This window comes from Apodemus sylvaticus, chromosome 16 (genome assembly GCF_947179515.1).
Source record: "Apodemus sylvaticus chromosome 16, mApoSyl1.1, whole genome shotgun sequence".
Lineage (NCBI taxonomy): Eukaryota > Metazoa > Chordata > Mammalia > Rodentia > Muridae > Apodemus > Apodemus sylvaticus.
Genome location: NC_067487.1, coordinates 56,979,327 through 56,992,006, shown reverse-complemented (window position 1 = coordinate 56,992,006; position 12,680 = coordinate 56,979,327). Strand labels below are relative to the sequence as shown.

The following is a 12,680-nucleotide window of genomic DNA, read 5'->3' as shown; positions in this document are numbered from 1 at the left end:
AAAGTGGGGGTAATTTCAGCACTTTCAGGGGGTGGAAACAGGGGGTTGGTTCTAGGTCAACTATAGAATGAAGGGAAAAAGAAACAAAATCTAAAGAACACAATCTAGAAAGAACCCAGCAGACCTACAGTAACAGCAAGCTATTTTGGTATTTGCTAGAAATATTTCCTAACCAGTGAGCTGACCTATACTCCTGCATACTCACTAGTCACTTAATCCTCTGTGAGGCAGGGGTATGGCCAGTGTAAGGACAGCTCCACTTAACAAAGTAAGCAGTATGTATCTCAGGAAAGAGAGCTATCCTGTCAGCTATGGATTTGTATCCAGTGTCACCGTTTCTGTTCTCACCAGTTTTCTATTTCATTAATTCACTGAATTAGTTTTTGACTTTCAGGACACAACTACAAAACTACTGTCATATTTTCTAAGAAACTGTGTATCAATTTCTAAATTCATATTCTATACAATAGGAAACAGAAAAGCTAAAAAGCTCACTCAATAATGAGCTAGGTGTTAGTTGCTTCATATTTCCTTAAGTCCAAACACACTCCTGTCAAACAGAACAGTGAGAGAACAGCTACTTAAACTGTAAACTACACCACATAAAAACCTTCAACCACATAAAAAAAATGCCTCCTTTATATCTGGTAATAGTAGAATTCCTAACAACCACTTACAGAAAGCACAAACCTTCAAGTTCTGCCCCTTATTCACAGCGACTAAAGGAATATTCAACCAGAAACAAATACTAAGGATGTCTACTCTACTTCCAAAGCCTCTTGAACTCATCCTGTATCTCAATAAACTGATAAACACTTCATTCATTCTTACCTGTTGTCTCTGCAAAAGCCTCCTGTTTGACAATAACTTTTTCCTTCTAAAATCCATTTCTATATGTGCAACAAGTTTATTATACATTAGAGCTGTGCTCCACCTCTCAGTGTAAGAAAATTTAAAATTCCCAACAAAATGAACACAGCCTCAACAGTGTGCTATAAGTTACAGCAAACAGTAGCGAAAAACTAACAATGTCAGAGATTTAATACAACTGGATAATAATCACATTTTAGGCATTTTTTTTCTCAAAAATATTTAAGGAATTTAAAAATAATAGGCTAGAAATGTTCAGCTGAATTTAAAATTTATCACATATTTAATAAGTAAAGAAATTATAATTTTAAAATAAAATCCATATATGTGCATATCCATGTGATGAGTTTTAATAAAAAGTACTTTGGAGGGGGTGCGCAGGGAACCATGGTCTCACTGTGTAGCAGAGGCTGGCTTCAAACTGGTGGTCTTCCTGCAGCCTCCCAAGAGCTGCAGTTACAGATGTCATAATGCCATGCCTGCTTAAAGAGTGCTTTTATACATCTGAACCACATGGCAATGTAGTGACATCAACTTTACAGGATTTTGTTTCTTAATTCCTTTCAAAAGACATAATTAACCAATAAGGTTGTAAAGAACACAGCATTAGTTATTTTGCCAACATGTTCCAGTTGCATTACAGTCACAAAACATTCAACTGCCTTGTTCAAGTGCACCAGAAATGCAGTCTAGCAATGTCAAGAATAAATACCATGTCAGAGTCATCTGTGTCAGTGATGATGTTAGTTCATTTAATACAAACTGGAGAGGAAAAAGGGTTATTGATAAAATATTTACACTTGGAAATACATTTTCTGTTATTTTAGTAATTATACACTAAACTGGTATTTTCTTAGAATATTTACATAATCACTGGTAGTGAGCAGAAGGCAGTGAACATAGTTGGTATGCATACTGTATCTAGTATGTGTGTACTAGCTACAAGAGACATACAAGCATGTCCATGGAAGACTTTGACGAGTTCGAAAGCAGCTTGTATAACCATAACCAACTCACCTGTTCTGGCTTCAGTTAAAATATAGAACTATATTCCCAACAACAGGGGAAAACAGATTGTTAAGTAGATAATAACTCAGAGTGTCTTATTTCACTGATTAAAAACAAAGGCTGAAACATTTCTAAGAAAAATAAATTCATAAAGAGAATGAAAAGCTCATGTTCAATTACCTTTTCTAATTTTTTGGCCTCAATGTGTCGAAGTACTTGTTCCCGCCAGTCATGAGGAACTTTACTTTTTCCAGGAGGATCTAACAAAGAATGTTCGGAACCAACCCTTGCATTTGGTCTTTTTGAAGGACTAGTCCGTGAGTAATTGAAATCACTAACCGACATAGTTCTCTCTGGTATTTCATTAATAGAGGGCCGGGCACTCTGAGGCCTTGATGTATTTGGGCCATCAATGCTGTATGCTCGTGCAGAAAGAGGTCTCTGTGATCCTGACATGACTGGAGTTCTTCCCATTGAATGTAACTCTCTGTACGATAAATAATCTCCTTCAGCACGCCTTGTGGGATCACCAAGATTTACAGAAGCCGTTGAAGACACACTACTCTGTCTCTGAATAGTAGTCCGAGTTACCGCTGGCCCTAGCCGGTCATTAGGGGAAATAGCCCACATTTCTCCATGTCTGGCTGGGGTAAGTCTCTGATGTAAGTGGTATGCAGTATTGGCTCTAACATTGTTATGGTTAGAGAAATTCATATTGGCAGAATGCTTTGCATAACTGTGATTTTCTGCACTCTCAGATCTTGGAAGGCGCTGAGGAGGAAAACTGACAGGATCTATTTGTGGATTCTGTTTAGGGTGCCACAAAGTGTCTTTTACTGTAGCACTGCCACTGTACTGGACATTATACTGTGGAGGACCATACGGTTGAGGTGTAGACTGTGGGCCAGGTACTGTGGGGGCTCTTACTATATCTGGCTCTTCAGGGTTATGATTTGAATCAAACTTGAAAACTGCCTTTGTACCTGACAGTAACTCAGAGGATGAGGAAGAAGCAGTGAACACCTGCAGGGGCTGATCATACAGCAGTGTGGCAGACTTGCTTCTGACTATGTTTTTCCCATCCACAGTAGAAGCCATTTTAACTGCTGGACTCGGTGGCTGGGGGCCATCATCACCAAGAATGTCATAGATTTTTAAGCCTCCAGTCTCCATGTTAGTTATACTATGAGATTTCACAACAGATCCAGTTGGACCACTTCTCTGAGGAGATAGATCTTCTGTGCTTTTAGAAATACCCATGTCAGAAGAACTGATATTCTGTGGTTCAATCCTACCAGGAAAGTGTGGAGTGTCCTCAGAAAGACCGTTTACCTTATTTATGGGCTCCAAATTTGGAAACTTATTTCCATTTTCTATGTGCTCAGCCTCATTTTTAGGATGAATACTTAAAAAGCCTGTTCCAAGCACTATATCCTGCATCTTTGATCTTTCCATTATTTCTGGTTGAAAAATATTATTGGTCACAAGTTTATTAAGATTCATGTTGATATGGTCTAACTGGTGAGAGTCATCAGATGTGGCTTTTGAATCAACATCTTTTTCAATCAGAACTAACTGTTCTTCAATATTCAAATCATACTCAGGTAACTTAAAATCCTTTTTATCATTAATTTTGAATTTTTCTTCTGGTGAATTGTTTAAATTAATTCCATTTTGTATAAGGCTGTTAAAATTTTCATCTTCTTGCCTAAAATAAAAGAGAATTTTATGAGAAAGTAAAAAACAAAACAAAAAAACAAAAGCAACAAGTTTTCTTGGTAACAGAAGATCATTAGTAACTATTAATTATAAGTAACACAGGTAAAAGAATTGCTGGATCTCCTGAAGAAAATCTTTATCACAATATACAAGTATCAAAACAATACCCCATCGATATGTACAAATTTTATGTTAAATATCAGTTAAAGTTAATCAAAAATTTTGTCAAGTAGAGATTTTTATTGTTAGAGAAACAAGTAAAGCAGTTAAAAGTCATCAATAACATCAAGATTAATTCTTATCAACCTATTCAATACAGCCTGTTACCGAATAGGTTACAGCGACTACACTAAGAACAAATGTAGAATGATGTTATCTTCTGTGTCTTTTCACAGATGTGTTGAAACTTTAACTGTTTCAAGGTAGGAAAAATACACTGAGAGTCAGACAGTAACTCAAGTAAGGAAGTAACTGGCACAGGGCCATTTACAAGTAATTCTGAAGCTTTGCATCAACTGTACTAATCACAGGCTGCTCAAGTGGTTATTACAACTATATAAATAATTAAGTTAAGCTAAACCAAAACTGCCTAAACACCTGAGTTTATAAAGTGATCAAAAGAGAAACTATGCCTGAACATTACTCTGTGGTACAATTTGGCAAATATTTTATAATTTGTCATTATAAAACTATAGAAACTATTTTATTTCTATTTAGTGGTATAGAATCTATTTAGTGGTATCTAGATCTTGACACTATACAAAAATTATAGTTCATTACTAAAACATATAAAAGTTACTGTGATACTCCTTGCTTAACACTCTTACTTTGTTATATGAAAGAATGATTTGTACCATACTGGTTTCCAACAATAACATTAAGAAAGTTTTCTAATTCAACAAATTAAGCATTTTCTTTAACACGTAATTATGAAATCAGTATTTTACTAAGTCTATAGCATAAAATTTAGCATAAAATTAAGAGAACATGTAATATCTGAACTCATATTCAGACAAAATTAGTATTCTTTTTATAGTAAGACAAGTAACAGCTTTTACTTAAATTAAGTCTGCAACTTAAGATCAATTTACTCTAGTTATGGTTTAAAATATCTGTAAAACCAGCATGTGATTCAGAGGTACCCTAAACCTTCCCTCAAGCAGACTCCTAGTCAATAGACTGAATCCACAAAATGGCATGTGTGGCATGGCCTCATTCTGACCTTATTCTGGTGACTAAGTATCTTTGAAACTTAATAATAAAATTACTTTTAAACTTCTACTAAACCCAGAGTAAAATAATTTAAGTTTACGCAGTTTTCTCTCAAAAGATTTTTCCTACAAAATTGAGGCCAAATATGTAGCATCAAATAAGAGTATCTGAATGGACACTTTAATGGCATCACCCTAGAATGATCCAGCATTTCTATGGTGGTCTGAATGAGAATGTCCCATGTAGGCTCGTGTATGGGAACACTTGGTCTCTAGTCCATGGTGCTATCTTGGGGAATGTTTAGGGCATGGGGATCTTGCTGGAAAGAGAATATTCCTTAGAGGCCAGCTTTAAAGGTTTATAGCTTTGCCTCATTTCAATTTGCTTGCTACTTCCTAGCTGTGGTTGGAGATGGGATCTTTCAACTGCCTGCTGCCACTACTTTCCCACCATAGAACCTTTTCCTTTGCAACCATAACCAAAATAAACTTTCCTCAAAAGTCTCACTTGGTCATGGTACATTATCACAGCAACAAAAAGAAGGTAAGCCAGAAACTGGCACCAGAGACTGGGGTCATTGCTGCAAAAAATCTGACCAGGTTCACTTTTGGGAGGAATTTGGAAGACCTTTGAAGGCTACACTGAAAATGTAAGCAGAGCTTCTAGGCCACTCTAGTAGAAATCTGGAAGACAGCAGCGCTGCAAGTAAAGAGGCCGGGAGAGGTCCTGATCAACAAGTTTCAGAGGGAATTAAAAAATGGTCTTAGCAACTATGCTACATGCCATTCGTTGATATGTAGGCAAAAATTTGACCATGACCGTGGCCGTCTGGCAAGGCTGAAGACGCTATAAAGTGAAGTACGTGAAGTTTTAAAAGCAAAGCCTGGGATGTAGCAGAAAACCCAAACTGTTAGATCCCAGAGCCACGAGACGTCTGCTGAGAGCTGACTATCGAGTGGAACCAGCCCAGGAATGGATGCACAGGCCTCAAAGCTAAATGGGCAGTTGACACTGGACATGGAGTTTATAGGATCTGGACTTTGCTCTGCTGGGTTTTGGTTCAGTATTCTCTATGTCCTCACTGTTCCCTTTTGGAATGGTAATGTATATGCCACACCGTAATATCCTGGAAGTATACTTTTTAAAAATATTTTATGGGTCGGGAGGTCACAGGTAAGAGACTGTTTTGAGTTTGAGAAGAGGCTTCTGACCTTTGAATAGTGTTCAGACGTTAAAGATCATGAGTACTTTCAACACCGATTTAAAAGCATTTTACATCATGATATGGCTATGAGCCGATGAGAACAGGGACAGAGCATTGCAGGAGAAAGTCATCACAGGGAGTGGGCTTGTGAATTTATAACCTCGCCCTACCACATGTTGCCCTCCCTGCTTTCTGCATGTGGTTGGAGTGTGTAGTATGATTTACTTTCTGTGCCTGGCCCTTTCAAGGATCCCATCCTCTTCAGTGTCGGTTGCCTCTTGGAATTCTGGGAACAGGAAAGGATATTAAACAAAACCCAGCAGAGGCTGAGAGAGTATTTGGATTTAGTAGGTTCCAGGTGGCAGAAGAGCTGGGTCAGAGAGTAGGGTTAGAAAAGACAGTTGGGGACAGTTAAGATAGGAGAAGCTGCACTGAGCCAGAGAAGATATTGGTAAGAGAGTTAGGAGAAGAATCCACACAAAGTAGCTAAAAGAAAAAATAAAGCAAAGCTCCAGAGTTGTGGTTTCTCGGTGTCCTGCTGCCATGTCTCCTTTACCATTATGCACCGTCCCTCTAGAATTGTAAGCCAAAAATGCCCTGTTCCTTCCTTAAGTTGTTTTTGGCCACTGTGTGTTATCACTGCAATGATAAGTAATTAGCATGGTTTCTAAGTATAAAAATAACTCTTTTAATCTGAACTTCTTCAAATGACCTGTTTATATGTTTTGACACCTAGAAATATTTGTATTTTTGCTCATTTCGTTTAAAGATTAAGAATCTATTGTATTTTGTTGTTTCTTTCTCTACAACAACAACAAAAGGGTTTTAAAACAACTTTATAATCACTGTAGACCCTGAGCCACATTACCACAAGAGCTGTCAAAGCTATGGCTGATCCTTTTCTCCCCAGCCTGTGGCCACCTCTACTGTAAAATACTGCCATGGGAGCTGTCAAAATGGTGACATCAGTCAAAACAGTGACACGTCCTCCGCTTGTTACTGGCATGAGGTGCCATCATAGGAGCTACCTCCTCTCCAGCCTCCCCAACCAGCTCAAAAATGGCACCTTAGCCAAAGGTGACTGTAGTTTTCCCATCCCAACCCACTGACTGATTTAGGGAAAGGTATGGGGGGGAAAAAGCCACCAATCCCTGAGCTTTCCACAAAATCCTACCACTCCCTGAGCAGAAAAACTCATCAATCCTTGTCCCACAAAACTTCACCTCCCTGTGTTCTCAAAGTCAGGGCTTAAAATCCTCACCTCACCAATTCTTACTCTGGAAATCTGTCCCAAAAAGCTCCACCCCCTGTATAAACCCTGCCCTTTGTTCAGTTCCTTGCTGTGCACTCCTGGGAACAGAGGCAGCCAGGGCTGGATTCATTTTTCCATACCCTGGACCCTCCCAATGAATCTCTTTATGAGATTTGCTGCCTGGTGTGACTTTCTCATGGTACTTTAAAACTGAAGTAAAGAAATTTATTGCATAAGCCACTTATATACTTGTGAAACCATTTATATTTAGCCCTATATTTATTATTTGTATTATTCTTTCTATTTATTGTAGAAGTAAATACATTTGTTCAAATAGTCACAAACCTGACTTTGGAGTTACTATCAACAGGAGTCTGTTTCACTGGAGAACACAGCGAGGTGTCTTGACTGCTGTCAGTATTAAGAGACACTGAATCAGACATCCGAGATGGAGAAGAACAGTTGCTGTTATTCTGATTACTGTTGTGTGTGACTTCATCTGATAAAGAATCTGTATCCTTTGCATCATCTGAAATAAGAAAAAAGTATTTAAGCGCAATGATAAATTCACTAAGAATTTACGGAAAGCTTTTTGCACTGATTCTTTGTCTGGGGTGATAAATTAAGTAGGTGAGATAATCAGAGGTATCTCTGAAAATTAAACCCTAAAATATAGAAAAATTCAAAAATTTAAAAGCTGCAATAGCATTTTTAAAAATAGATTTTATTATATATAAGTACATTGTACTTCAGACACACCAGAAGAGGGCATCAGATCTTATTACATGTGAGGCACCATGTGGTTGTTGGGATTTGAACTCAGGACCTCTGGAAGAGCAGTCAGCTGAGCCATCTCTCCAGCCCATTTTAGCATTTTTAATGTAATAAAGGGTACCCAAAATTTGATTTAGCTTACTGCACAGTTTTCAAAGGCTACCAATTCATTCTGGTGAATGACTGTCCCTTTAAGAACTCATACTAAAAATATATGTTTACAACCTCCTACAGTTCATCTGGACAAGAAATTATTTCATATGAATGTGAGGTTTTTTTTTCAGCCTATCTTGATAATAAAATTGAGTAATATAATCAATACATTAACAAAATAAAAATTTCAAGGGTCGGTTCCTTTATTTCAAATGTAAAGATTTACTTCTATACGAAAATCTGTTGTGTATATGTGCATCTGATTGAAGGTACCCAGAAGCCAAAGGTATCATATCCCCTGGAGCTGAAATTTCAGAGTAAACTGCCCAATGTGGGTGCTGGGAAGAAAGCATGGGTCCTTTATATCTCTCCACCTCAAAGACCTGCATATAAAGTGGGAATCTCTCCATGTGTGAGGTGGCTGTTTAGAACAATGAAGAGAAAATTGTTTATATCCACTAAAGCACAAATTTAAAAGGAATTTGAAAATAGTCATAAAAAAGCTCTTTTTAAAGAACTCAATTCTAGCCAATTCAAGGATCTAGTATACCCAGACATATCCACATATGGATTAAAGATACGTTTATCAATTTTAGAAACAGGGCCCAAAAGGCTTAGTAACCCCAACCCTAAAGTACTTGAGTCTTGGTTTCTTAATTTGTAAAAAATACCATTAGACAGCCTTTGAAGTACTTTTTATGGGGCTATTACAACAACCAACTGTTCAGCAGCTAAGTAACAACTGCCCAGTACCTAAGCAACTGTTAAATAAAGCACTCAATAGCCTCTTAGTATCATTATAAACCCAAGTTAACCAAGTGCTACCTTGGTAGCATCATTATCTCTATGAGAGCCAGCGGTCTGGATAAGTATTTGGTAGAGATAATGCAAAGCTAATCAGGCACAAGATGACATAGGTATTCTTTACAACTTACTTTATTTCTAAGAGTCTAATATTTTGTTACATGAAAATTGTTTGACAAAAGTTGTGGAAAAGCACTTAATATCTACCATTCTGGAACAGACAAGAATAAAATAATGTGTGTGTATGTGTGTGTGTATGTATATGTATGTGTATATATATATGTGTGCATATATACACATATATATATACACATATACACCTGAGACATACATTCGATAGAATACTATTCATATATATATGTATTATGCTATGTATTATATGTAAAATCCTTCATTAGCCTCACTGCAATTCAAATTTGTCATATATAAATGAATAAAATTAAGCACACAAGAATAATAATGTATCTAGAAGATACTCAATAGAAATGGAATCCTGACCTAGAATTATACCCCGTAAATGTCCATGCTCTTACAAATAAACTCTGCATGGAAGTAGGGACAACCTAACAATCTCTTTCTTTAAAAATAGGAAATAAGGAGAACATTTCAGAAAGGCAGCTATAAATTTTGTTTTCAAAATGTTTCAATAATGTGACATTCAATAAAATTTACTCCCACAAAGTTAATACATCTTACTTAGGCTATTTCTAGTCTTAATACCACCCCCACCCCTTAACATCTAACCTTTTTATTATTACTAACCCTTTTTATTACTACTAAGTGCTACAACTTTAGGCTGATTAATGGAGGTTTCAATTAATGGAGGTCGCATCTCTGCCATTTTCATTTCTTCATCAGAAGAAAGTTCTTCAGATTCCTAGTTTAAAGAAAACAGGGATAAGAATTAAACTTTGGACTCTTTAGATGAATAAATGTATCATAAAAATATCACAGGGAAAACAAAGCAACTATTAAGACCATGTATAAACGTGCCTTTTAATGGTAATAGTTAACAAAACTGCATGGCTCAACTTTTTCAAGTGTAGCAATAAACGTACAGTAGTAGTGTAACAACATATTAAACCTTCTCATGCTATCATTTTTGGTGCTAAGCCTTATGAAGTATATTAGTAGTTATTATGTGTCAGAGTGCAAGATTACTGGCAAACAAAACAACCAAACCATAATCCTGTTTTTGAAAAATTCAACTTATGGAGTCCCCCAAAAGAACCTTTTCCTAACTGTTGAGAAGTCTCAATAATTTGGCTTCTACGATGGACTACTATTAGTGTGAACAAAAAATTTCACCTATTTTGAAAGCAGAATTGTTATTTTCCATGTTTATTTCCTTTAATATGCCACTGTTGTTCCAGATTACCTACTACTGAGTAGTGTCAGCAAAGAAAATGACTTGTTAGTCATTAACTGTTAATAGAAATTTTAATATCATATGGCATGCAGGAAATGAACACACACTCTCTTGATTTCTCAAGGAAATATCTCTTGCCAGTTCAATCATTCCTATATACTAAGATGAAACTAAAGCAAATGCTTTACAAAACTTGCTCCCCTAAAAAGGAAACAAATAGCACTAAGGACTGTCATGTGTTTATAAGTGCCATAATAAAGATATGAATAGTGGAGAGTTCACTCAGCAATTAAGAGCACTTGTAGAGGACAAAGGTTTGTTTTCCAGCACCCACATGATAGCTCTATTTCTTGGTGCACAAAAATACTATTTTAATGAATTAGTTTGCAATTTCTATTAATATATTTATAGATTTATTTATTTTATTTCTCGTGTATGAATGTTTTGCTTGAGTACTGTGTGTGTGTGTGTGTGTGTGTGTGTGTGTGTGTGTGTGTAATATCCATGGAGGTTAAAAGAGGGTGTTGAGCCTCTGAAACTGGACTTGAGGGAGAACTAGAGCCATCATGGAGTTCCAGCTAGGCATAATAGTTCACACTTACACACCTAGAATGTAAGAGGCTAAGACAGGAGGAATACCAGGAGATATACTAGCTTGGGCTGCACAGTGAGCTCCAGACCATCTGGGCTACAGAGATCTAGTCTCAGAAAACTGAAAGTTCTATGTTTAGCAGTCTCACTTACACCTGAGACACACATTCGATAGAATGCTATTCAGACACCGTAGAAATAAGATGCAGAACTGAGAGATACCACAGTATGAACTTGAAGAGAATATGCCAAGTGAAGGAAATGATAAAAGATCACTTATTAGACCAATAATAGGCAAATCTATACAGGCGAAGCACATACTAGTTGCTTAGAATTGACAGGGATGCAAAGCCTTAAGAGGGACAGAAAGTATGAAATTTCTCTTTCTGTGGCTATAAAAATATTCTGCAAGTAACTGCAAAGTTGTGAAAAATATTCACAACTTTGAGAATTGTTTAAGCCACTGAAATATACACTTTGAATCAGTAAACTGTAGAGTTTCAGCTTTCTCTTTTCAAAAAAGCCTCCTGCCTTAAAAAACAAAACAAAAAACTACAACTTTTTACTTATTCAATAGTAGAAATTGTATCTAGGTACAACAACAAGGGTAACAACCAATGATGAAGGCTTACATTAGTTAAATGATTGGGTGTATCCATAATAGGCACTTTCTCTTGTCCCTGCCTTTTTTCATAGTGCTGGGGATAGAATCCAGAGCCTTAATGCGAGTTGGGACAGTACTCTACCACTGATCTACATCTTCAATTTTCATTATCATGTTACAGAAATAAAAGCAAGAACTGAGGATGCAAAAGCAACTGTAACTATTCACTTTACATAACACATAATCTATCTACTAGTCGTTTACTTACAAAGAGTAAAAAAAAATTAAATTTCAAGTGATGAGTGATATTTTGACAGTTTGAAATTTCTCAAGGATACCTCAATATAAATACCTGTTAGTATTTTCTGTGGTCATACTACCAGGCTTCTGTTGTTTACAGCAATGAAATTCTACACAGAAAACTCTCATGATTATGTCAGAATGAAGTTATACCTCAAAAACATCATCATGGTTAACAATGTGCTTCAGGTTCCCAGACGATTTCATATTTGCAGTCCCTGGTGAATTTCCAGCATTGGCCTCAGCTTCTGGCTCACTCATTTTCTGTACAGAATTCATATACTTTTCTCTTTCATCAAGTTTGCTTTTTGTTGTAGTACTTTCTGAAGTCTACATAAAAGATAAAGATTTCATATAAGTCTTATGTCTATTCTTATATTAAATATTATATAAGATGTAAGCAATTGACTTCCAATTCTAAATTAATATTAAAGAAACTATGAATATGCAAATTGGACTCACAGGTAGAGAGACATAACTATATTAAAGTATATCATTTAGCAAGTTACTTTCCTACAAGAAGATTGGAAGGTTTGTGTCGAGTGAATCAATTACTTTGGCATACTGAAAAAGGACAGATGGTAAACCATTTTTGCCTTCTGTGGAATGTACAGTAATTCTAATGGCAAAACATAACTTTTGTTTGGGGGACGAGCACTAAGAAAGTTCAATAAATAAATGCATAACTTAAGAAATTTGTGAATGCTTCTGAAACATTCCAGGGAAGTATCAAATATCTATAATATCAATTAATTGAAAGCTCAAATAAAGCAGATCAGTATCATTGAAATATGTGGAAAAGAACATTTATAGAATAACT

At 36.2% G+C, this 12,680-nt stretch overlaps 1 protein-coding gene across 5 annotated transcripts in view; it reads right to left on the bottom strand.

Annotated features, from left to right (window-relative positions):
* Positions 1-12,680, bottom strand: part of Erbin (erbb2 interacting protein) — a 97,733-nt gene that overhangs the window by 13,004 nt on the left and 72,049 nt on the right. For all 5 annotated transcript variants that reach the window (XM_052160016.1, XM_052160017.1, XM_052160018.1 and 2 more), the window contains exons 18-21: positions 12,014-12,190; positions 9,759-9,873; positions 7,611-7,794; positions 2,059-3,586 (exon numbers count right to left, since the gene is read on the bottom strand). In XM_052160016.1, the coding sequence (XP_052015976.1) occupies positions 2,059-3,586; positions 7,611-7,794; positions 9,759-9,873; positions 12,014-12,190 (2,004 nt within the window). The remainder of the gene's footprint in view (positions 1-2,058; positions 3,587-7,610; positions 7,795-9,758; positions 9,874-12,013; positions 12,191-12,680) is intronic.